Source organism: Hippoglossus stenolepis, chromosome 1, assembly GCF_022539355.2.
Source record: "Hippoglossus stenolepis isolate QCI-W04-F060 chromosome 1, HSTE1.2, whole genome shotgun sequence".
Taxonomy (NCBI): Eukaryota; Metazoa; Chordata; class Actinopteri; order Pleuronectiformes; family Pleuronectidae; genus Hippoglossus; species Hippoglossus stenolepis.
Genome location: NC_061483.1, coordinates 14,911,644 through 14,938,266, shown reverse-complemented (window position 1 = coordinate 14,938,266; position 26,623 = coordinate 14,911,644). Strand labels below are relative to the sequence as shown.

The following is a 26,623-nucleotide window of genomic DNA, read 5'->3' as shown; positions in this document are numbered from 1 at the left end:
ACTCAACTTCCAAAAACAAAAAATTGGCGAATCATGCCTCAACCCGGACGTGAACGCACACAGCGCACGCGGTCACGCTCGTGAAGCTAGTGGTAAAAGTCCTATTTGGTGTTTCCGGTCTGGCATTCACAATTCAAAATAAATGTGTCTTAAAAGTGTGACCGTTGGATGTTTGTCCCTCGTGTGACGACATGGGCCATGTGCGCATTCAAATGGTGTATTCATCAAATTCTAAAATTCAAGCAATGACCAGGGAATGTAGTGATATTACCATTTAAACTAAAGACCTCAATGGTTGAAGCTATACTGTACCTTACTTTAGGAACCCACCCATGATGTATGTAATGTTAATTATTACTGACTATGGCAGCTTTTTTTTTTTTTTTACTTTTCCGTGAGTAAATTATTTACAATATTTGCTGTCATAGCCTCAGGACCCAAGTGCACTGGACTTACTATCAAATGGCTTCACCTGGTTTAATAAAATGTATTGTTTGGGAATATGACTTATCCGGAACTATTTTAACTGTTATGATGGGCCAGTTAGTGTATGATTAATAATATAATTATTATATAACAGTAAACAATAATAAAATACTAACAGGGAACCTTTCTTCTAGTTTTAATACTTCCGACCCACAGTAAATTACAGGAGGGGAATTCTCTGGGGGGAGGATAGACACCTTTATTGTGAAATCCGGGGGCGAACCCTGACCGGAAGTGTTTGTGGCTCGTGTCGGGCTCACGCTGCCGCTACAAGCGACCGCGCGCTGGCTCTGCTAGCAAGCGAGGAAGATGGCAGACAGAAATGGCGGTGACGGCCAGGCGAGCGGCGTGAAGTGCTGATGCAGTACACGGAGCGAAACTCACGACTGGCAGGACACCGTTGGAAAAATGACAATGGCGTCGAAGTAGGACACGTTTCGTGACTGTCACCGCAAACCCACGACACCTTCCCGGGGGAGTTTTCGTCTTGTCAGCGGAGGAGAGGGAACCTCACCGGGAGCATGGCTTCTCACAGTAACCAGGTAGCTAAGCTAGCTGGCTAACGTTAGCCTGCCACACCACCCCTGCCGCACGCCGTGCAGCGCTGCTCGCAGCCGCGGGTTTCTTCAACATTTACACACAAATCCGCGCCACATTATTGTCGCACATCTGTCAGGGCCGCTCTGTTAAATGAAACGTGTCGCTCCTCGTGTCATTGAACACGTAAGGACCGAAAAGTGCTTGCTAATGCCCCCCTTAAGCCTCATTGAAACGGCAGCAGCATGGTAGCTAACAGGCCCTCGGTCCTTCCATTCAAATGGGCCAGCGGTGGTTTCTGCTGCAGTTTTTCGGGACTTGACTGCTACGTTTCGCTGAAAGACACGAAACTTGCGATTTAGTCGAAGTCTGCGACGCGTCGGTGCCAAATGCTACAAGTGTCATGTGTAATTTCCCAGAGAAAAGTGACCCACAAAACTGCTGCGTGTATTGCATGGCCCACCTGCTCAGTCAGTGCTGCGACAGGCCTCCCACCAGCGCACATCTTCACAGCCGCGTACAGCTGCTTATTACTTGTTATCTGGGCATTCAGGAGCCGTACTGGCGAGTTTGTGGAGTGTTTTGCGTTTAAATATTTGCAGTTTCTAAGCCGTTGTCTCGGATGCTACGTTTCCCTGCTGGTCCTTTAGCCGCTAGCAAGCTAACAGCTTTGCACAGGTGGTGTGGCTGCACATTGCAGCCAGCCCGCTAGCTGGTTAGCTGAACAGAAATGCGACAGGAGGCCTTTGGTTCACAGCGAACATTTCTTTAATATGGAAACTACCAGAAACACGGGGGAGCTTGCACGCGGGTGTGCGGTCACATACCCGGGATCTGTGAGGCTGAAGCTGCCGGTTACTTAGCCAGCTCGGTGTTATATGGGAGGAAGTTAGCTGTCATGTGGGAAGGCCCATTTTTAAGTCTAGCTGTGCATGCAGGGACACACCAGGCCTGGGGTTTCTGGTATTTGACCGAATGAAACGTAAACAAAACTCCACATTATTAAAAATGAAAACATCCTTAGATGCATGCTTCAAACGTGGCTGACAGTTTCTGAACCAACGTGGCTAACGACTGTACAAACCTGACAAAAGACTGAACTGTGCATGCTTTCACACTTCCTGTTCTTACAAATGAATGAACAACACGTGCTCCAACTTTATGTTGTAATATTTTCTACCATGATGCTGGTTTATTGTCATGTTCTGTATAAATATGCAGCGAATAAGTGGACAATAGATTTTGTACTTAGTCAAATGTAACAAGGGACAGAAAGGACTGCATACCACAGTGGAACTCTTTCAACTCTGCCTCAGCCTAGTCCTCAGGCAACCACATTTCGACCCCTATTAACTGTTTTGTTGGGTTTGAGTGTCCCTGTTGGCAACTGTTTTTTCATTTCTAACAAAAACTCCTAACAGCTCTCCCTCTGTGTAAAATATTGTCTGAACAAATATTTAAATGAAAGTGTTCCTGTCACATTGATTTACTCTGTCAGAAGTTATCAATATATAAGCGAGTGGAGTTTCATTTATGACTGTAGCATTAAGGCCGATGTGACGACCACACTCAAATGAATGATCAGCTGTTAAACAGGTGGAGCAGCCAAAATATCCGAGGCAGAACAAGACACCGGCAGCAGAGGGCATGTCATTTATTTAAGAGAATTTAGCAAAACTGGTCATTCTGGAAATGCTGTTATGTATCTGCAGCAGCAAATAAAACTGAGCTTCTGTCAACAACCGGAAAATTCGACAACATATGTTAATATTCTATTTATGGTAATCTATCCTGCTAATCCATGATCTTTCCTTTTTAAAAGAAGTTTGTTTACATTGTCTATTTTTCATCTATATAGCAAGGCTGGGCCACTGTTTGAGATGATGGCAGACAAATTACCTTTTTTAAAAATGCTTAAAATAGTTATTATACTATCTGAGTTATAGTAACCTATTGTGTTGCAATTAGAAATATATAGACAAACTGCAATTCAGTTGTTTAGTTTGAACAGTTATGAAACTGTGTCAGTAATTTGTGATTATCACCGTCGATGCAGATATCACCATGGACGTGGAGATTTGTCGAAGCAAACAAAAAGACTTAGTTTCCCTAGTCACATTTATGCTCATTGGTTTAGTTCAGGCATTTGAATTAGATTATGTCCTTATGCCTTTTATATATGCTCATCCCAAAACTTTAAATCACACAGGGACCATACTTTGCACTCAAATGACGCATCTTTATTGCATTGTACATCTAATTCGACTCATCGGTCTGGTGATGTGGTGAAAGCCGGAAACATCCATGGCAGAGCGTGCTTACTGATAACTGTCTGATCTACTCTTCTGTGATTAAAAAATGCAGTCAAACATAAGTTTGAAGTGATGATGAACTCTGCTGTTGTGATATCCACCTTATTTTTTTATGCTATTTTTCCTGCAAAGCATAATTCTGAGTGAGATAGTAATACTCACCACCATTCTTGGGAATACTACAAAACCTAATATGCACAAACAAATCCAACACTGGTTCAAGTTGCCCAAAGTTTTCTGCTTAGTCATGGCCAAATGCTTACTGAAGGAAAATGCACCAGAAGCAAAGCTACAAATGAATACGCATTACTTTACTCCTCTGTGGTCTCACCTACAGATCAAATTTCCAACGTTTCTATACAACAACACAAGTACTTGGGATGTCACGAGAACCAATACTTCGTTACTTAGTCGATGCCAAAATTCTAAAAACCTCAGGATACTGTTTTTTCCTCCTTTCTTTTCCTTTACAGCCCAGCATACCGACCTGGTGCTGCAGGATGGTTGCCGCCGGTGCTTCGGCATCGGGGCATGTGCCCATGTCTACATGCTGTGGGGTTATTCTGCAGTTTAAGTGTGATACAGGAAGTAGAATATCCATTCATATAGCTCTAATGTCCCAGGAATGTAGATGGTGCATTGTTGGAGTGGCCGTCCTCAGGAAGTGCATCTGATCAAAAACATAAAAGTTAAAAGTACAAACCTTTTATTTTATATTCTTCCATGTTGATTAGACATCTCTCTGCGTCTGCTGCCACCATAAATTTAAAGTGTCACAAACCTCAACTCTGCGCTTACAACAGAACAATGCACAGTTGGCTTGCTATGTTTCACAGATAGACAGATGACTGTTTTGGAAGAGTGGTGGAACATGTGTTGTACAGTTGCCACAGTTGCTATCTTTGTCATGGACTATTGAATTTAGCATTCTAAAGGTGGTTTTGTCTCCTCCTTTGTAACCTCTCTGGAAAAGCATAAAGGGTTTTTACAGAGTCTGTAATTTGCACATAATGGCACTAATCTTTATTCTGAACATTGATATAAGTTGGGGGCAAAATGAACATGCCAATACCATCCTTCTTCATGGGCTAAAAGGCAAGTTTGAATAACTTTAAATCATAATAATTGATAACTAAGATGGTTGTTTTGTGGCCTATTTATAATTTGGGAAACACTGACATCAAAAAATGGTGTTGCCACAGTTGAATGGGTTATTTTCGTTTGATAGCACCTGTCTTTAAGCAGATACATGACAATAATTCCTTTCTTCCATTGTCATACTCCATATGTCACGCTTATTAATCACTGAGTTAACCTATTACTTCATCACTGTAATATGCAGGCCCAGGTATGCTCCAGGGATTCATTGAAAGCTGGTCGGACCTTATTTGTAGTGGTGCTGAAGCATTATCACGTTCAGCCAAGTTTTCCATTAATAACGCTGCATGCCAATTTAAGGGAATGAGCACAGTAGTGCTGGCTGTAACCCCAGTTATGGTAATGATTTAATGATTGTTGCCAGTGAACAATCATTTTTAGAGTTGTCTGGTTAACTAATCATGTTTTTAAACACCCCTCAGGTATATATTGTGAAGTCTCTACGAACAGAATATGCATTTGAATATACAGAATCTGTAGGTGTGGAGAAGATTTTTGGGCTAGAAGCCTTCTGGTGTATGTTTCTAGTTTGAGCAATCACCTTTGAACAGGCTTTGGCTTCCTGTGTGCAGAGCAAAAGAGTTGGAACACATCGACCTAAATGCATCGTCTATGACCTTTTTAATTTGTGTATTCATATAATGTTAAGAGTTTATCCAAAATTGTATATTGTGACTACAGAAAAAAGTTATTGCTTTATTCATCAGGTGTTAACAACATGAAAGTCTGCTCACAAGTCAACATATCATTCCTGTTCTGGTACACCTCCTTTGGTTACCTGTAAATGACCTGATTCCATATTCTGCCCATATGTTTCTACTTGAAATTTGTGTTACTAAAATCTAAGTAAATGGTCGATAAGCAGATTAAGATGTATGTTTTCTGAATTGGGGTTGCAGTGGCATCCTGGAATTATGTTATACTTTAGTATGAGATTATCATACCATCTGCTTGTTGCTGTATTGAAAAAATGCAAACAAACGGAGAATCTCACCTGTGCGACACATGCTCGTCTCTTTTACTATCTGTCAGACTCTCTCCACACATAAATACAGAGACAATGACAGTGAGAAGCCAGACTGATAAACTCCATCCACCAAAAAGAAACTGAAATCAGCAGCATGGTATTACTTAAGAGGACCATCGGTGCAAAGTAGCTGCGGATGTTGGAAACAATTAAAAGTCTTTCATCATGGAGAAATGCCATCCCTCCATGCAGATCAAAGAATGTGTTACACTTAAAACCATAATCCCCGACAAACACATATTAGATTTAAACGTCAACCTTAAAATGTGCTATCGAAATGATTTACAACATCACTGATCCAGGTACATCTCAGTTGTATCTCTGGTTGGTTACCTTTGACTTACAGGCACACTGACCCTTATCTGACCTTATAAAGAAACAAATATACTTTCCCCACTCACAGGGACGACATGTGTAGTAAATGGACAACTATTTTGATAGTGTATAGAGAATTTGTGATGCCATCTCTCACTATTTTCAGACCAAACAACCAATCAATGATAGAGAAAATTAACATCAATGGGAAAAAAACATGTAAAAGTGCTCCACCTCAACCAACTACATCAGTAAAATCCTGTTTTTGACTTAATACTTTAAATTCAGGTCTTAACTTGTAGTGGTAACTTTATCAGTCTGGTATTACTCATTTTACTTAAGTAAAGGATGTGAATACTTCCACCACTGCTGTGCCCAGGCAAACTAACTAAACTATGTTCAACCAAAAACCCTTTTTCTTTCCTGTAAGGAATATTATTTGTAATGCATTGAAACTGATATTTTCTAAAACTGTCATCACACTTCCAAAATCACATACTTTTACAACCCAATTTCTAATACTACTGCAGCCAAGCTATGTTATGTTAGGCCCTTCCTCTATCCCTGTTGTGTGTGTGTGTGTGTGTGTGTGTGGTGTCGTCACTTAACTGTGTGGAAATCATACAGATGGCTAATTTGTTGTAATCCTCAGTCCAAACAAACAGCAAGGGAAGCTTAGTGTGGTACGTGTGGCACGCCTGCAGAAAGAAGCAAAGAGACATTCTTTCTGTTGTGATTGTATTAGCAGTCCTGAGGCCATTGGATTATGGCTGGCTGTTTGTCGCTTGTAGTGCCATTTCAGCACTGTGGGCCCTCGCGTGGGGCCTCGTTTGCAAAGAGTTACATATGCTTGAGTTGCACTTTCTTTTCTCTGTGCCCTCCCTTTTCACGTCCCTCTGTTTATTGCACTGAGAGGATTAACGGCATGGCTAGTGAGTTCATTTCACCTTTTCTCAGTGGCTTTGTTTTCCATGCTCATGTGGACACTTGGGGACACAGTATGGTGTTTCCCTTGAAGCTCCAGAGGTCATGTGACAGGGGTGTAGCACAATTGCACAATTAATAAGATATACAATAATGTTTATTTGTTATTAATCAATCTATTTCATAAATATTAGGAGTCAGGGTAGAGGGATATTGCATTTGAGTCATTTGTTTAATTAAATTGTGTGTGTAGCACATTGTGCAATTCTTCCTAACCTGCTATTAATTATACAGTCAGTGGCCGGTTATTGGCTTGTTGGCACTCTGATAATTAGGGTTTGACACACAGACAACTGAGTGGTAATTGACGTCTCTTAGGTACATTGACAGTTCACCCAATCGGTACGAGCACTTAACTCGACATTCTAATGCGCAGTGTGGGGGAAAAGCCTGAGGTGAGCCTGAGCCCACAATTTAATCAAATGGTTAGTTTTATTTTTAGCCACATGTTAATATTCCATCCAGGCTGTAGGTCACTTCTGCCTCAAACTGTATTTATTAGTGATGTTCTGATCAAGTTTTTAGGTCCTGATGCAAACCAGAGTCCATTTACTACTACTACTGCTGATACTTGGCCCTATCTGATACTCGGATGTCAATTAAACATTGACGCATTGAAATAAGTACATTTTTAAGATCTTCTTGAGCCAAATACTCAAGATTATGGTCCAAAAATATACATTTTATAACTTTGAATTAATGATGTGTTATAAAAATATCATTTAGGTGAATGCCCACACTGACAGCCACATGACTTCATCCCAAAAGAAGATGTGTAACTCTAAATTAGTTGGAACTGAAGAATCGGTTCACTCGTGGTTGTACATTAATGTTATAGTTCGGTGGTTCTTGTCTCTCAAACAATATTTGACAAACTTCCCAGTGAGCACACAAACAGGAGCCAAGTTTATTTAGTGACAGCTGATGACGAACAGTAACGTTTGTTGTTGTAACCAGCAGCAGCGACTTGGAACCGACTAAAAATGAGAAACCACAGCTGAGTGTTGATTTGCTCATGATTAGCATTTGAGCTCATCCTATCTATGTATCTTTCCAATCAGTTGTTGAACTAGAAGTCACTCACTGCTGCGGCCAAGTAATATTTCAGTTTGACTTGTAACACTTTTATGAAGTAAAAATGCTGAATTGAAAAACCTGCACTCAATACCTCAGGAATCATGATTCCTGAGGTGTGAGGTCAGTTCAATTCACTGCTCATTCTCATGGCTAGTTGTATAATTTTGAAAAAAATCAGTGGGAAGAAAGTGTGACCCTTCTGAAAATCGCTTTTCTGGCAGAAGTAACCTCTAACGAGTGCTTCCATTAGCTGCAGATCAGGAGAAATTTTGCACCATTCCTCTTTGTAGAACTTCAATTGCGACATATTCCTATGACCGCTGTCTTGAGGTCATTCCTCAGAACCTCTGCAGATTTACTTCCATGTTTAGCATAATTGTCCTGCTGCAACACCCAACTTCTGCGGTTCAGCTGGCGAGATGCCACCCTGACATTATTTTTTTAGATACTGTGTTAAACTGGGGAATTTATCTTCCCATTGATAATATTGTTCAGTGCCAGAGGAGTAAAAGCTGCTGCAAATCATGATGCTCCCTCTATTGTGCTGCCCTGTTGGAGTCGTGTTGTGGGCCGCATTTCCCTTTTGACACATACTTGTGGCTAGATGATCATCCCAAACAATTGAACCTTGGTTTTATCACTTCACAAAAACATTTTTCTTGTAGCATTGTGTGCAGTGAGTTTGTTTTTTTGGGGGGGGGGGAGCAGCAGCTTCCTTTGAGTCCTGATATGGACAACATACTCCATGCATTTCCATATGGGGGACTTATTATCAGAGATGGTAACCAGCAATGGTTTATAACTTCATTGAGCATCCGCACTGTCTTAGGACTCTTTGTCTAACTGTGGACTGATTAATATCTAAAGTCTTTGACATGACTTGGTGACCATTTCCAGATTCCTTGAACTCTTCCACGAGGCTTGCTTGATTTTAGCAGATCTTTCTTTGGAATAGCAAACTCTAACGGTGTTCTGGAAAGACCTGAAACACCTTGTTTGCATTCCTGATTTATTTTTCTTAAAAGCAGCCACATCACCAAGTAAAATCTACTCCCGCTCACCGAGTTTGGCTTGGAATGGTATAATAGAGATAGAGACCGAAATTACCATTTCTACAGCGGGTGTTAAACCTGCTCAGGATGACTCTGGGTAATGGGCGTATAATTTCCGGCTCTAAGCAGCCAGCTGACCAGTCAGAGCAATGTATGGTGTGAGACAAATACTACTTATTTTAGACATTACAACTTGTTAACATTTTCTAGTAGCCCACCAAATTAAAATTCTGAACTTTTAAATGACGAAAATATGGAAACTTGTAGACCAATCCAGTAGGTTCCCTTTTTCTTATTTTTGTATCATGCATCTTGGAGAAATGTATTAGTGTTTAATGTGTAAGAAATCAGCCACCAATGCTGTTTTCTTAAATGATTGATTCAATTAACTATTTACTGATCCATATTTCCAGCTGACATAAGGAGGGTGAAGTTAGCAGAGGTTCTGTCTGGATCCATGTAGAATTTAAAATCATGTCAAATGTCTCTGCTCTGTTGACTTTTTCCTTCCGTCAAAAAAGTGTGTGAAGTTAAAACAATACAAACACGTGCTTTAGCTTGTTTTGAAGATGACGTTTGTGTTTTGTTTTGTTCGCCTGTAAAACCCTACTCACTTAAAAGCAAATGGTCAAGGAATCAAATCTGAGCCGTTTGTGTTCATGGTTCATGTATAACGCTGCATGACTCATCGTTTCATGTTGTGCTTTACCTCTGTACATGCTACCATGGCTGTCTTGACTGAGCGGTGGCTCAGTTACTGAATCAGTGTTGAACACAGCTCAAAATAATAAGATTATACTAATTTGAAAGGACAAAAATCAGTATGTGTTGGTGAGTGTTAATATAGTGGCGATGGTCACAAATAAATATGTATGTGAAAGTGTAAACATCTTTTGCTTCTGAAGGAAACTGTAGTAGGCCAGAGAATTGAAATTGACTTGGCGGTGCTTCAATGTGGCCAAGAACACATTCAAATAGATGTACTTACTGTGGACGAAATGTTTCCTAGACCTCCTCCTGAATGCGGTCAGAGCCATTGGATCTTAATCTGTTATCAATACTGTGGTGTGTTCAATGCCAGGTCTGAACTGGGTGCGTGACTTACATATGAATTTTGCTTAATATGTTCTTTTATATTTATGTGATATTGGGTAATTTAGGATTACTTTAAAATTTTGCATCATGGCCAGATTTTGATTACTAACTGTTGCATTGATTTCTTCCCACAGTACATCTTCGGGGAGTTCAGCCCTGACGAGATCAATCAGTTTTTTGTGACACCACGATGTTATGTTGAGGTAAGAAAATGGAGCCTAGTCATTTGCTTTAATAGACCATTATAGTAACTTGTACCCAAAAAGTTATGTTGCACCCTGCTGTTAAAAATAGTGAAATAGCCCATTTTTATTATTGTTGGGTCTTCGTCACGCACTGATGCCACTCTTATAATTCAGATGGGCAGTGTGACATTTTTAAGTTTAGAGTTGAGTCGTCCGGTCCACCACAGGGACTACCTGTAAACGATGTTTGAAACCTTCAGACTGAGGGATCCAATAAATCTCGCAGAAATCAGATAGATAAAACAATTATATTCTGCTTATGCCCTCAAATATTATTCAAATGAGGGTGATTTTATTTATATATTTTTCTATAAAAAGTTCTGGTAATTCTTATACTGATTGAATTTCTAAATGTGTGGGGGGTTTTTTTCTTCTAATTTGTAATTATTTTTCTCCTCAGCTTCCTCCGTTCAATGACAAAATCCAGTGCGTCAGTCAGACTTCTGGTATGTACACTCCATTTACACTACATTAGTAGATTATGTGTTTTTATATTTCTATTCATCAAAATTCCCTGCCGGCTGTCAGGAGCTGACTATTATACCATGCTCGTAGTTTATATCACTGTAGGTCTTTAAACTGTAAGCTTGAAGCCCAGGCTGATCTGCCCTGATTACCTGGCAGAGCAATGCTTTTCATTTGACTATATTTCCATATATTTATAGATACAGTTGTATAACATATTACAGATCTTGGTAGATCTTGAGTAATAACTTTAAAGATAAAAAAAAATACGTTTCTGCACCATTTTTATTCTTTAGATTTTGAGCCACCATATGAAAAATGTAATAGCAGGCACCTCTCTTTGAAATGGTTCTCGTTTGCACATGATATTTGCCTTACCTTGATTTGTATTGATTATTTAGGAAGTTACTGCACTCCTGCTGTACCTTATATTATGGAGTCTATGGGACTGCAGGTTTGCGGTGAGTTGAGGAGTCCGACACCCTGTGGTTTGACTAGCTTTTGTACGTTTGCTGTAAAACTCAAAATCCAGGTTTCAAAAACTGGTGGCTTTTCTAAACCTTGCGCCTGTATTCTTTCTCTTGCCTGTTGGTAAAATCTGTAGAGCTTTGCATGCTCAAGATACTGTTAAGTATCTTATCTTCTCTTGCATACAATGCATTTTCACCACTGAAGGGTTGAATTAAAATCTGAATTTCAATATCATTTAACAATCAAATTGCTAGGTACAGTGAAGGTTTTATGTGATTGCTAACATGTGTGTATTTATCCTTAAATTGTAATGATTTTACTGCAAATGCATTTTACAGTCATGAAGTGTGATTCCAATAACACTAACAGAAGATCTTCTAATCACAGTAGAGGAAGTAACTGCTGTTTTCATACCTTCTTAACTCCTGCTGAACATCAGGGTTTACAGTTTGGTGACCTGTGTCATAATGAAAGACGTGGTTGATTTTTCTGATTTGCTCTTACTAATGTTTCATGATTTTCACCTTTTCACTTTGCATCTCTCACTGCACAGTAATTTCTATTTAAGCTGCTACACAACAAACAGTAATGAATTTAATTTGTAATATTTGTTTTTGTGCGTCGCTGAAACAAGGTTTTTAAGAAATTATACAGATTTATCTACATCACTGAATGAAGAATATTCAGACAAGTCCCTTTTAGCATGCCTCTAAAATAAGGGTGTTCCAATCAGGTTTTTTTGGGCGGATGATCACTGATCGTTAAAAGTAGTATCAGCCAATACCGATCACAGGGTCTATGGACCTGTTTGCGTCTCATTAACCTGCGTCTTGGGTGATTGAAGAGACCAGTTATGATCTGATATCTCTTCCCACTCTATATGCAAATAAACACTACAGGACTGAATCCTACTCAGAATTCCTACATTTGTCAGTAAATGTCCATTATCACTGTCAAGTTGTTAGTGTTTTATAGTTTTTTTTCAATTCAGTGCCACATTAAACTTGTCAGTGTCGCATGTTTCACCTGCAGGAGTGAAACTCTCTTGGATTCTATTTGCTGAACTGTATGAGCAGGACACACACTTTCTCTGACTGTGTGGAAATCTGATGTTTTCACATCCCAGATAGATGACAGAGAAAAGAAAATGTGAGTCCTGTTCGCACCGCAGTCAGTTGTCTGTCCTGCCGGGCTGTGACAGGCTCTCACTCGGGAGTCGCACTCAGCGGACTGCAGTAGAGGCGGTTAACAACCCGATCAGACAGACCACTCTTGATAGATTCTCCCGCTCTATATGCAAATAAACACATACATCACCCAGTTTGCAAAGATACAATGTGTTTAAACAAAGACTGCTGCAACACTACTTAGCCAAAACACTGGGACAAACTCGCGCAAATGTTTTTTAAACAAAGAAAAAAGATAATAACTTAATGTATAACATTTGCCGAATTTCCAAGAATGCTCAAATAATAAAGAATTAGTCGTAGAACATGTTTCACAAAGTTGATCAAGTTTCTCTTTCAACAACTCCAAAAGTACACGATTTTAAAGGGGACACAAACACCTGAAAAACTGTCCGACCGGCGAAGCCCACGATGCAGCAGCCACTGTCGTATTTAATCGATACTGCGCATGTGCAACTCAACAAAGATGAGAAGAGAAGCAAGATCAGCTCTGGGGAAAAAGTAGTCTACCTGAGTTAGAATACAAATGTATTTACAGAAAAATGATGAGTGAGCAATCTCAATTCCTTCTCACCTCTGTTGAGAGTTGCACTTTGAGTGACAGTTTGTTTTGCTTCCTGATCTGCGTTTATAGAGATCGACAATCAAATTAATAAGAGGGAATATCGGCAGATACCGATCAGTGGCTGATCAATTGGAGCATCCTTACTCTAAAATTAAGATATTTAAGATGACTAGAAATTAATTATTTTCAGTCTAAATTTATTTCATGGCAAAATACAACTATCAATAATTAAGAAAGAATAAAATTCCACTCATTGTGCACAGGTTAATTTTGCATTGTTTTTTAGGTTAGATTTTTAGAGGTAAAGATAAATCAAATGTGCTGTTAATAACAGAAACGGAATTCACCATATTATAATTTTATTACGATTCTCTGGTATTACATCACATTAACATTGTTTCACAAAATGTTGATAAAATCAGAGCAGATACAAAACCAAAGTCCAGGTCCAGTTCAAGTCTGGTCATTTAATAGCTGCTACTTGTTAGGCAAATAAAAATATCATTCTAAAAGCAAGTCATACTATTTCTATTAACTTCCTTGACCCTGTGCTGAATTGGAAATACTATTGTTGAATCACCCCACTTTTGTTTTTACTGGTATGACTGCAAGCTCCTAAGATTCTTATTGAGTGATGGATTATTTGTTCAGAAATAACAATTCAATCCAAACTCTCCAGCCGTCAGTTACGAACAGTGTTATTGATTGAAGTATGATTTATGTGCTGTATTTAGAGGCAAATCTTTGATTCTAATTTTGAAATGTCATCTGCAGCAGAAGACTATCAGCGCATTGAGTTTGGCGTTGATGAGGTGATGGATTCCAAGCCTATTGGGGTGAACGATCCTTTATTCAAGGTTTCGAGCACCCTCAATCCCCAGGCTCCAGAGTTCATCCTGGGCTGCCAGTCGGCCCAGAAAGCCCAACAGACAGCTTCTCCGGAAGCAGACCTCCCAGATGAAACCGACTTCAACTCGTTGGATGGCCCTGACTCTGAGGTCTCGGCCATGGACAATCAGGCCTGCCAGGACATGGACCCTGGCAGCCTGGGACAGCGAGAGAAGAAGAAAAAGAAAAAGCGACCGCCGGGGTACTACAACTACCTGGACCCATCAACTGGCCACAGCAGCAATACAGTAGATGGGACGCCTATGACAGCACTGGTAAACGGACATGCACTCGGTGGCCCACACCACAGTGCTGAGGATGAGGACGGTAAGGCATTGTTGGGGGCTGAACTTTCCACCCCTGGACCTGTCTCCACGGCAACAACAGCTGCTGTGGCTGCAGCCAAGTTTTCCCCCTCATCCACTGCCAATCAGAGGACTTGTGATAGCCCTGATGACTCTTCTTTGGACTTAACAAGTGGAGCTGCCTCTTTATCAGATGGCAACAATGCAACTTCCTCCTGTTCATCCTCCTCTCAAAGCAGAGGGATGACAGAAGGACCGAGGACTGCAGATCAGCAGCCAGATCATTTGGCTCCAGAGAGCCCTGAACTTTCAGATACTCCACACAGCCCCTGCTCCAAATCACCTCTTCCTGCTTCAACTGCTGTGGCCACCCCCTCTGTCGCCACTTCCATTACGACTACTGAACTGGAGGAAAGCGAGGTAGCAGATAGTGGGGTGGCCAATGGGCTAGCGGAAAGTGAAACTCCCATCACTGCAGATGGACATAAAGAAGACTCTGAGAGTGTGGAGCAGACTCTGCAGATCTCCCCAGACTCTGCTGCACAGCCGGTAGTGACAGACCAGGCCCAGTCGCCTGTGATTCCAGCTGCACCCACTGCCAACCTCCCCAAGTCCTGGGCTAGCCTCTTCCACAACTCTAAGCCTCTGCCTGGTGGCCCTCAGGCCTTTGTGGAGGTAAAGAATGTTGTGGAAGTTGTGTCTCCCACCCTCGCTACACCAGAGGAGCCCGAGAAAGTTGGGGACATCAAAGATGGCCCGGTCCATGTATCAGAGGATCCCATGGCCCCTAAACTTGCAGGTATTAAATGTAGATGTTAATTTTATATGTTTAGAAACATACCATCACAAAGTTTTCATGTTTTAGCTTAAAGGAGAGATGTGCATTGCTGCTAAATTCCCTTCTAGTCCACTTGGTGGCAGTATTGAGTCAACTGCTCTGTTCCTAATCCTTGTTTTCTTGAGTATAAGTTTTTAAACATTTGATGTTTCAAGTGTTAAGTTGCCAAACTTCCTATTCTGCTACTGATTACCTTATATCCTGTATTTAATTGAATTAAGAAGCTTAAATTGCTCGATAACACCTTATTACACATAGAATATAATATAGAAATATAGACATGATGTTTTTATGGTCAAGAAATTCAAAAAAACGAACACTAGATGGTGATATTACATCCAGAATAGCTGTTGGATAGTAAGTCATTAGGCACAGTTGTGTAATTCATTTTATCTCACAACCCAACACCAGTATAAGTAGTCAGAGAATACGTTGGGAGGACAGAATGTGCTCCTCAGAGAGCTGAAGGACAGGTGGGTGGTTTCTGGACTCTTATTATCTTGTTAGAGGGATCTTTGAGAACATACACTTGTCCCTGTGTGATATTTAAAGAGACTTACAATATGTTATGTGCAAATATATAATTTATATTTCAAGATATGGTTAAGAAGGTACAAGTGCCATAATTCAAGCTCCTGCTTAGATTCCCATAAAATATTTACTTCCACCGATAGTCGCACTTTCCCTTCACAGCTGCAAAGTAAATAGAATTAGGCATTCAGATGTTTAAAGGGTGAAATAATACGTTGCACATACCCTGTTATTGGTTCTTAGGGATATGATAACCTGAATCAAACAAAACACAGACCAATATATTTGCTGATAAAGACAGTTTCAATGTTTTCTTAAGTGAAACTATCACTGTCAGGCAAAAGAGGGAAAAATTATTTCTTGAAACATCTCATTGATTACGTTGGGTTAGAAAATAAACTGAGGCCAAACCATTGTGGATTGGCCTCATATGTAAAGGGATCAGTTACAAGCACAGTTAAGTCTGATTTGAGATCACGTTGAGGATCATTATTTAATAGATACAAGATGCAAAGTATTTTGCTGCCCCAACTCATTGTGAACTGCTTTTTCTTCTGTCTCTTTAAAGAAGTGTGTGCAGTGTTTTAGAATTCTTTATTTAGATAAACCTGATAATGCTGCATGCATGAACATGCTTGAGTTGTTGGGAACTTACCAGAGACCTCAATGGTTTCTGCCTACTCAAACACTTTGGTTCGAGTTCCACTTTGAATGCAAAACTTTTCAGTCAAATCTGCTCATTTTCAACTACCCAGCACTTATCAGGCGTAACTAGAGATCCGCATTGTTCATTTTTATGTTCCTTCCATTAAGAGGAACATTTTCCTTATGCATACTTATGAATCCCAAAAAGCTCATGGCTGTATTTTTATACGCAGAAATTTATTTATCTTGAAAGGCATCAGTCCCAGTGTTTCTCTTAAAACCACCAGCACCGCTGAAAAGAACAAGTGGGTCATACTGATCCTACAGACTTACTATTTTCTATGGGGGAGCATTTTGCAGCACAACACTATACATCTTAATCAGCACTATATATTGCAGGCAGGCAAAAAGAGACCTGTTCAAACGCAGCTACAAACCAGCTGATGATGAAGTCTTTAACTGAATGAATTGATTGAAATGTAAAAAGCATTCTTGTTCATTAAAGCCTTGCATTGCACAAGTGCCTTAAATGGTTAGAAATGGTCACGGGTGTATAAAGTTACAAATGGAGACCACAAGCAGATATATAGTCATGTACTGAACACAGGTCTAAAATTACAAAGTAAATGATCATTTGCAAAGAGCCTCTTTCAGATCCCACAGTTCTCTGTGATTCAACATACATCATTCAGTACAGTCTGTAGTCTCTGTATGTCACATCTTTGTCCTAAAAGAGAAATCTTTCATTCAGTATTGCCCACTAGTAGTTCGTACTTTAAATACTCAATATTTCTTTATTCTTTCTCGTTTAACTGATACACCGGGAAATGTTAAGTGAAACAAACAGTAAATAACTGGCCAGAAAGGTGGGTCTGAATAAATAAAACCACATCCATTAAAACTGGTTGTTCCACCATAAAGTGAGTTTAGTAATCACCCACCACTGATTGGCCTGTTCTGATAATGCTTCGTCTTTTTGTAAAGCAACAGTTTTAGGTTCTGTGTAAGTACTGGGGGAACGATTGAATGTGCTGATCTGTTTGTATTGACTAATGTATATGTAATTGTACTTGTAGTCAAAGCATTAATGTTTACTGTTTCCTGTCTTAAATAGCGATTGTGTAAATATCCACGTTACCATGGGAGCTGTGTTTTTAATGACAGTCTCCCTTCCTAGGCGTGGTACAGCAACTTCTCCCTCTTTCTCAGATTGTCTCTTGTCTTGTTTAACAAGAGGCAGGGATTGAAGGAGAAACACTTGTCTTTGTTCAAAATGAAATTTATTCATGATTGCGTAACGAAAATCTGTATTGTAATATTTACCACTTTATCTCATTCAAAACGTTGTACTGACATGGCTTTACATTGTTTGAAGTTGTACTGGGCTGCGTGTTAAAGACCATTTTGTTTGTTTTGAATCCCCAGAACTTATTGAGAATGTGAAGTTGATACATAAACCAGTGTCTTTGCAGCCGAGAGGACTGATCAACAAGGGCAACTGGTGCTATATCAATGCTGTATCCTTTCACTCCGACTTGTCTACCCACTTCTTTGAATCCCTCTGACCTGTGTCTACTCTTTTCTCTGGTTCACTGTTGGCTGCATGAATTGCTCTTAACGTGGTAAGTTAGGTGAAGTCAGGTCCCAGACACGTGTTTTAAAAATACTGTGCTATTTTTGAAATGCAGTTGTTTTTCTTTGGCGGACACTTGATGAGAAGTGAGTTTCAACTCTGCCAGGAAAAGTCCTAGAATTTCATTTTTCTTTCAAGGAAAGCTCAAAACATGTTATGAGTTACTAATCGTTTTTGGTGGCGTTTAATGGAAATTAAAGCTGAAATAGACTGTCAACTATTTTGATGGTCGAATAAATATTTCAGTCATTTTTTAAAGTTAAAAAGGTGGAATCTCCAGATGTTTTGATTTTTTAAATGATTTGATCCTTCTGTTTTATATCGCAGTAAATCAGACAGCCCCTTGGACTGCAGAAAATATTGAGTCCTATTTTCTGATATTTAATTGACAAACGGATCAATCAAGAAAATAATCTGCAGATAACACGATAATGAAAATAATCATTAGTTACAGTCCGACTGAAAACTGAAGTGAGATTTCTCTTCTGTACTTTGAGAAGATAAACTAATTAAAATAACCAACTTCAAAACTTTTTTGTTAGAAGTTTCAACATAGCGGAGCATATCAATCTATTTGTACCAGATAAGAAAGATAGAAAGTGTCTGTTGTACTGCTTTTCCTGCACTGTTTTTCTCCCTGACTCTCAACACTCAGACCCTACAGGCCCTGATAGCATGTCCCCCCATGTATCACCTGATGAAGTCTATTCCTCTGCACACTGAAACGCAGAGACCCTGTACCTCCACTCCCATGATGGACAACTTGTAAGTGCTGTCTCTGCAAGCTGATCTCAAATTGTTTAAGTGATTTTTACTTAGAAGTCATCATTGTTTCTTTGTCTCTGACAGTGTAAGGCTGGTGAATGAGTTCAACAACATGCCTGTGCCATCTAAAGCCAAACAGCAAGGTAAGACGGGTCAGATTTTTAAAAAACATTTCCTGGAAGATACTGACATACATTTAAAAACAAATTGATTATGAGCTGATTCAATAGCATTTTTTCTGCATCCTCTTCCCATTTTTGCCTAAATTGCAATGTTCTGCCCTGTAATTGTTGCCATTTAGTTTTTTGTCAAAGATGATACAAAAGATGTTTAAAAGGATAGACATTTCCTGTCTTAATTTCATGTTGTGAAACTTGTGTCCTCAGCCGTTGGTGATAAGATCATGAAAGACGTCCGGCCTGGTGCAGCGTTTGAGCCCACTTACATTTACAGACTCCTCACACTCATCAAGTCCAGTCTCTCTGAGAAGGTAACTAATGCTGCCTCTGGATTTCATGTATTACTCATTCACTTCGAAGCAGTGATTTACGATTTTTTTTTTTTTAATGGTTTTGCTCATGGCCACTTCCTCTGGAACAGACAGTACTCGAAGAAAATGTTCTTGTTGTTTCCGTCTCAGATATTTACAACTCACCTGAAAGGCAAAAAAAGGAAGTTTCGGTTGTACATGCTGAGTCAATTCTAACTCGGCATGTTTAATGAATGAAATTACTTAAATCCTCAGAATGAGACGTTGGCATTTTTATACCTAATGAGACTTAATCTCATTTTCTCTCACTTGTAAAACATTCTTCCCTGTCTGTTTACCTCATTGACATTCATATGTGCACACACGTGTTTTTAATTGGTACTGATGTCCTAATGCGCTGCTCTCAGGGCCGACAAGAAGATGCAGAGGAGTATCTTGGCTTCACTCTCAACGGATTACACGAGGAGATGCTGGCATTGAAAAAGCTAATATCGCCTCAGGAAGAGAGTAAGCAGTTTTTTACCTCTTTTGTTTCAAAACTGTATCACAACTGAGATAAGGCCATTAAACTTATTTAACTGAATGGAAACTATTCATAGGATTGATCTCCATATGTTAGAGATTAATTCCACATCTGTGTCGGTAACAGTAAACAGGAACTTTATGGATATGATAGACAATGATGCAGATTATTCCTGTAAATATTTGTTCACCAGTTTAAAATGAAACTTGTATCATTACCCACTTAATTCACAGTTGCCTTTTTTCTTTTCTTGTGAGTTTTAAACTGAAATCAAAGTTTTTACTTACTTCAAGCCAGTTTTCAATACCTAGGTCATTTGATGTGATTAATCTTTAATGGGTTTTTTTTCTCAACAGAAGCTTCAACACCCAACGGGCCTGAGTCGCAGGCAGCTGTGGAGGAAGATGTTGCTGAAAAGGAGGAAGAAGGAAGCGAGGATGAGTGGGAGCAAGTTGGTCCCAGAAACAAGACGTCCATCACTCGCCAAGCTGACTTTGTCCGCACACCCATCACTGATATCTTCGGTGGTCACATCAGGTACATTGACAGGTTGTTGCAAACATGTGTTTCACAAACACTTTTCAATGTTAAGTTAATAAAATCTATGGTTAAAGTGGATTTAGACTTTTGGTCACCACTGTATTTAGGGGAAAGAATCATGAAAGAATCATGGCTCTTTTGTTTTCTTGCACCCCTGGCATGGGATACAGTCATTGTTTTTAACATGCCTTGTTACAGAGCTTAAATATGGGATCTTCGTGTCTGGATTTCTTTTCTTTGTGTTCTTTTTGTTTTTCTGTCTAACTTTGAGTTTTTATGTGTTCTGCTGTCTTTGCCATGTCTCCCTTGGAAAAAGAGATGTTCTCATCTCAAAGGGACATTGCTGGTTCAATAAGGTTTCTGACTATAAGTTTTTGACCCCTGTTCTTGGTGATCGAGGATCAGTCTGCCACCAGCCACCATGTCCCACTTTGTCCACCAAATACCAGTCCTGCAAAATAACAGCCACTGTGGGTCTGTTGTGGTCAGAAGTCTGGACAGCAAGACATGGGGCACCCATCCACAAACAAAGGTCTTAGCTTTCAGACAAATTGGAAAGTTAAGAACCTGTGCGGGTGTAGCTTGCTTAAATAATATGCTCTGTGGTTTTGGCTTGGCACAGTCCTACTCTACACTGGTTGCACAGTGTCTTAAAGAATTGTTTTTTTAGAAACGGTTGTGACCCGAGAGAATGGAATACAGGAGTGTGTGTTTACAGAGGGTAGTCTGTACACCCACTGAGTTTGGCTTTAACCTGTGGACTTCTTTGGGCACTCGTCAGAGTAATTGCTTTGTCTCAAGGAATCAGTGCAATAATTTGAAAGTTATTTCTTATAGTTTTTTCCTGAAAATGTCTTTCAGTTTTAATATGAATTCACCAGTAACTGTTTGGATCACATACTGGCAGCAAAGAAAATTGTAAAAATATAATTTTTTGGAATTTATTGCATTGACACTGATATTGAAATGTTTAAACATGAACCTGCCTCAGTTGTAGATGGCCCTACAGTTCCTAGATGTCTAACTTGTATTTCCTCAGGATTTCTAACTGTGCGTTTTGTTTCTTTGTCAGATCTGTGGTCTATCAACAGAACTCTAAAGAGTCGGCCACTCTGCAGCCTTTCTTTACCCTGCAGCTGGACATCCAGTCAGAGAAGATCCGCACTGTCCAGGAGGCTCTAGAAACCTTGGTGGCAAGGGAGTCGGTCCAGGGCTACACTACTAAAACCAAGCAGGAGGTAAACAAAAAGATAAAACTACTTATTAATACATTTTGTAACATTTTGTAAAAATATATTGGCTATTTTTGTGTTCTTGTTGTTTTTTACTTTATTTATTGCCGGAAAGTTTGGAGCGCTTAAAGGTCTTTGTGATGTTTTATTTTAGTCGAAATGTTTTGTTGCTTGGCCTGTGTTCTGACAGTTTAAGATACAAATGAGGAGTAATGTTGGCCCCTCGTATTAATTTAATTACCTTCACTTTTGTTAAATGTTGCCTTTGGTCTGAGAGCACAAGGTTTAACCACTGTGGAAAATACATGACTGGAAACCGTACAGACAGTGAACATGAAGCTGGAACCAACTGGTGCATGCAACATCTGCTCTACAGCTGTGTAATGGACATCTTTGAAGTGTGTTTTGGTGACATTATTGTATTGTATTCTCATCTTCATCATATTTAGAAACACTTAAGTTTGGTCCGGAGCCTGACACTTGTCCTTTGTCCTCATAAAAAGCCAGAGAACATAGTGATTCGCGTGTCTCTTCTTTGGAAGGTTCAGCAAGCTGCTCTTGTAATACTAACACAATGTTACCTCCTGTTCTTTACTTGTTTTGGTCTTTTCTGTGTTGTTGAGTAGAACTTTATTAGGCTTTTGTCAAAGTCTAGAGTTTCAAATAAACGTGTCTATCTCTCTGTCCTCATTTTCAGATTGAGATCAGCCGAAGGGTGACCCTGGAAGAACTGCCCCCTGTGCTGGTTCTCCATCTGAAAAGATTCGTTTTTGAAAAGACTGGAGGCTGCCAGAAACTCATCAAGAACATTGATTACCCCGTTGACCTGGAAATCAGCAAAGGTACGGACCCATAATCTGAATGAAAGCCCCCTTTATTTATATATTGTCCATAAATCGTGATAACACTATTGCATTTAAGACACAAGTAGTATTGTTTCCAATCATCAGGACTGTAGCCTTGAAAACGTTTTAAAACATGCATCGAGAGGCTTCTTAAGTTTACCTGTAAATATCTAAATCAATGAGTTTGCACATGAAAAGGTCACAGTCAGCACATGATGGCTCCCCAGAAGAAGACTCTTCGATATTTAAGAAGACTGGCGAGTCATTCTAAAGGGGAGTGAACTGCCTGATTGAATCTGGTGGCAAAATCATCTTGCGGATTAGATAGATACTTTATTCATCCCAATGTGGAAATTGGTTTGTAGCATCAAACAAAAAATAAATACATATAATAATGAAAAATCAGGTTACCAGGTACAACTACTGTAGAGTAGCTGTAGACATCTGTGGAGGCTCGAGATTCAGAATGATTTAGGATTACGATTCGGTGGTGAAGCATGTCCTAATTTGTTTTCCACCATTTTTTGCAAAAACAGACTTTTTCCATCAGACATATGTTATATATGGCAGCCTTAAATTAATTTCACTGCATTGCAACATTTGATAAAACAGAAGAATAGCATCAGAATTAAGCTGTGGCTGCAGTTATTCAACATGTACCATTTAAATGTCTTGGTACTTTCTTATTTGATAAAAGCTTTTTAACAATTCTACAAACTCGGAACAATGTCCTACTGATGATAGGGACATCTGTGGTTGTACCCTGCATCAGTATGAAGCCAGAATTCACTGAAGACTGACTTGTTTTGCAGCAAAAAACATGATGCAACCAATTCTGTATTTAATTATAATTTAATACATGGATTAGATGTTCTTGGTCTTATAAATGTGTTTTTCCTTTTCAGATCTCTTGTCCTCTGGAGTCCGGAGCAAAGTTGTGAAAGGCCAAAGAACTTACCGGCTCTTTGCAGGTGTGCTTGTGTTTTGCTATTAATGTTTTTAAGTCTCGTTGCAAAATTTTCCGCATCTACTCCTTGATCCAAAAAGATAATGGTCCTCAGAAGTTTACAGTAAGAATGTCTGTATCCATCTGTCTTAAATCTGAGCACATTCTTTCATTTGACACCAGGAAATACTTTGAGATCATAACAAAGGGATTTTGGAATAAGTCTGGTTCAATTTAAGTTTTAGTGTCTGTTATTTTAGTACATTTACATTAGATGCAAAATGTCAGGAAACAAATTTAAAGTAATGCATGAGTAATAACTAAAGTACTGTAAAACATTCCACATTAATCTCCTCTCTCTCTCTCTACTCATCCAGTTGTCTATCACCATGGGAACAGTGCGACAGGCGGTCATTACACCACGGATGTCTTCCACATTGGTCTTAACGGCTGGCTGCGCATTGACGACCAGGCGGTGAAGGTCATCAGCCAGTACCAGGTGGTGAAGCAGACTTCTGAGCGCACCGCCTACCTGCTGTACTACCGCCGCGTCGACCTGCTGTAGACATGCACACACATACCCCCGACACACACACACGCAAGAATACCCCAATGTATTGACAAACACACACACACACACACACATGCATACAAGCTCAAAATGCACTCGTTGACAGTACAGTACATCTACACATGGACACGCACACCAAACCGATGAACAGGAACACTGCCCAACTTGTTCTCTTGCAAGATTTTCCTCCTCTTCCCTCCTGTTCCCTGCTTTCCTGAGAACCAGCTTTTCCAACACCCTTTTCCTCGTCTCCTTTTTCTTTTCGGAAGAAGAGAAACAAGCTGCATTCACAAAGATTTCCCTGTGACTGCTCTCTCTTCTCTGTGCACCACTGCTGTTTTTTCTTCTTCTTTTTTTTTTTTCTTTTCCTTTTTTGTTTTACTTCTAAAGCAGCAACGAAGGACTGTTGAATAGACAGGCGGGGCTGAGGTCACAGGTGATGAGCCGAGACTCACCTGACTGAGCCCACAGCCTGGCTCAGATGGCAAACAGTGGACTCACTCACACAGGAAGAACTATCTACCAAGTGGACTGCTGGGGTAATTTCTCTTGTTTGAAATACCTTCTTTTTTTTCTTTTTTTTTTTAAGGAAATGACCTAGAAACATCAGTGTTTGCCTTTTAGTAAAGGAGAACTGTTGGCCTAAAGAATTTGCCTGTTTTGCCCTCATGCATTGAAAAGGCCCGGCACCAGCATTATCACGCGTCTCTTTCCAAGGCCAGATTGTCGTCTTCGCTGCCACCAACACCAACAAGTCCTCCATTTCCTCACTTTTACGATGCTTTTAAATCCAGGTACTCGAGCCATCAGAAACAGGAAAGAAAAAGACGAGTGGTACACAAAATGTGTGATGAAAAGCTTCCTTGTTTGAGAGACCCTTGTTATGGTATCTGGGTTTAGGTTTAGAAAGACTTACCTAAAAAAAAAATATTAATGCGCTTTAGAATTTAATAACAAATAAGCTTCTGTGCACAAAGTATAAACTGATTGATGATTATGATATGACAGGCAAATGCATATTTTGCAAATATTTAGACTAAAATGTTGAAAAAAAAACTAAAAATATAAAATCTAGCTGACTGAAAACTTGTTTGGGTCCTAAACGACTGCACTAGTTTTTAGAATCAGTTCCTGCACTGGAGAGATGGCAAGCAATCAAGACAGATTCCTCTGCAAAACCCGCCCTTGTTTACTTTGTACATTTCTTTCTTTATCCACTCGTTTTTTCTTTTGTCTCGTCTAAAGGTTCCACCTGTGTAAAGGTGGCTTATCAGTGTAGTTCTGAGCCACATCTCCCCTCTGATCCCCAACTCAGCAGAAAGTGGGGGGCTGCCTTCGGTTCAACGTGTGATATTTTTTCTTTTTTTTCTTTTTATTCCACTTAGTGTACGAGAAATCAGAATCAAAATCAGGCAGCAACAGCAAATCTAGCCTCTTTGACGAGTTCGGGGAATGTACCCCACACCTCCTGTATTTGACTCTTTTGTGGCTCAGCGTTTCCTCCCAATTGAGGGAAACTGAGCGTTGAGGGGAAACGGGACTACACCTGTGCCGCGCTCTGCATAAAGACCCCGGACATGCGCACAAAAGGAAATAGTGTTTGCTTTTGTTGAAGATAATGATTTTAGGATCTTTCATTGATAACAATGATTTTTATTTTGTTTGAGTTACTAAAAGTTGTCATATTTTCATTTTTTTTGTCATTGATCATTTATTGGATGTCCCCTTGCTCTCGCTCCCTACAGAAAAATATGCTTGCATTTGAATTGGTGTTTGAAAAGAAATTACACAGGCTAAAGCACAACAATGAATAAAATTGATAGTTCTTTGCTTGATATTTATTTCCATTTTGTCATTTTCTCTTCATATTTTTCTTTTATTAGTTTTTGTTGTAGACCCATTTCATTCTAACCACCAGTGCCACAATCTCAGTATTAACACTTGGCAAAAATGTCAGCTCCAATATTTCTTCATGATTTACACTTGTGTTCTTTGACTTATCTAAAAACAATTCCTCAACGTTTACAGACGTCATTTTCACACACGTACATCTGTCCATCAGGGCACACAGGTGAGGACGTGGTTATGCTACATGTAAAGGCTTCAGATCCCGGCGTATAATGTGCAAACGTTTTCCTGTATTCAAGAGCAGCACATGCATTTAAGTTTATTTAAAATGTCCCTTGTTTGGTAATTGATAGACTGAAAAGTTCAATCTTTGCTTTTAAAATGAATTTAAGAAAAATGAATTTCAAAGTTACACAGATTTTAACCATGTGTGATGTAACATTGAGATGCATATTGACTCTGTGGTTTAAAAAAAAATACCTGTTTCCAGCTAAACCGAAGGAAAACTGAACGCCTTCCGTCGTTCCACATTCAAACGTTTCTTTTGCCTTCTCCATCCGACGTCGTTTTGCCATATCACCGTCGTCACAGAACACAGTTCATTTCATACAGGAAACGGCACGCTGCTTAGACAGCCCATACATCGTAGAACTTAACATGACAATTCAGTTGTGCTGTTGGCTTTGTGGTCATTTCTGCACAAATTGCAAAATTGTTAATTTGCATCTTTTCTCCCCTCCCCCTTTTTTTTTTTTTAAAAAGAATGTGTGGAAGCTGAGATTTAGAAATGGACACCATGAGCTTTCTGTTGTACAGTTAAAATCCCAGCCCCTCTCTCGCGGCTGGTCAGGAAATGTGCTGGTGAAACGCTTCAACAAATGTCTCCTTTCAGTATGTGCTCCTAACACTATATTGTCTGCTGGGAAATTGTTGGTATATTGACCTAAAAACAATCTCTTCTGTCTTTAATTTTAAGCCTCCAGCATTCTATTTTGTTTATTGTTCAAATAAAGGATTGTGCAAAAAGCAGTTTGCTAATGACGTGCA

The 26,623-nt window shown here is 39.6% G+C and overlaps 1 protein-coding gene across 4 annotated transcripts; it reads left to right on the top strand.

The window, feature by feature from the left end:
* The first annotated feature begins 726 nt into the window (after window positions 1–726).
* usp10 (ubiquitin specific peptidase 10) lies at window positions 727–26,623 on the top strand. Of its 4 annotated transcripts, none has more exons than XM_035152992.2 (15): window positions 727–1,028; window positions 10,178–10,246; window positions 10,689–10,734; window positions 11,155–11,214; window positions 13,754–14,968; window positions 17,609–17,700; window positions 18,472–18,581; window positions 18,666–18,724; window positions 18,968–19,071; window positions 19,479–19,578; window positions 19,951–20,131; window positions 21,207–21,372; window positions 22,064–22,208; window positions 23,117–23,182; window positions 23,535–26,623. In XM_035152992.2, exons 1-15 carry the CDS (start codon window positions 1,008–1,010, stop codon window positions 23,720–23,722), a joined length of 2,622 nt encoding a protein of 873 aa, XP_035008883.1. In that variant the 5' UTR covers window positions 727–1,007; the 3' UTR covers window positions 23,723–26,623. The 4 variants fall into 4 exon arrangements, with proteins under 4 accessions (XP_035008883.1, XP_035008873.1, XP_035008902.1 ...); XM_035152982.2 differs by having other exon boundaries at window positions 13,751–14,968; XM_035153011.2 differs by lacking the exon at window positions 11,155–11,214.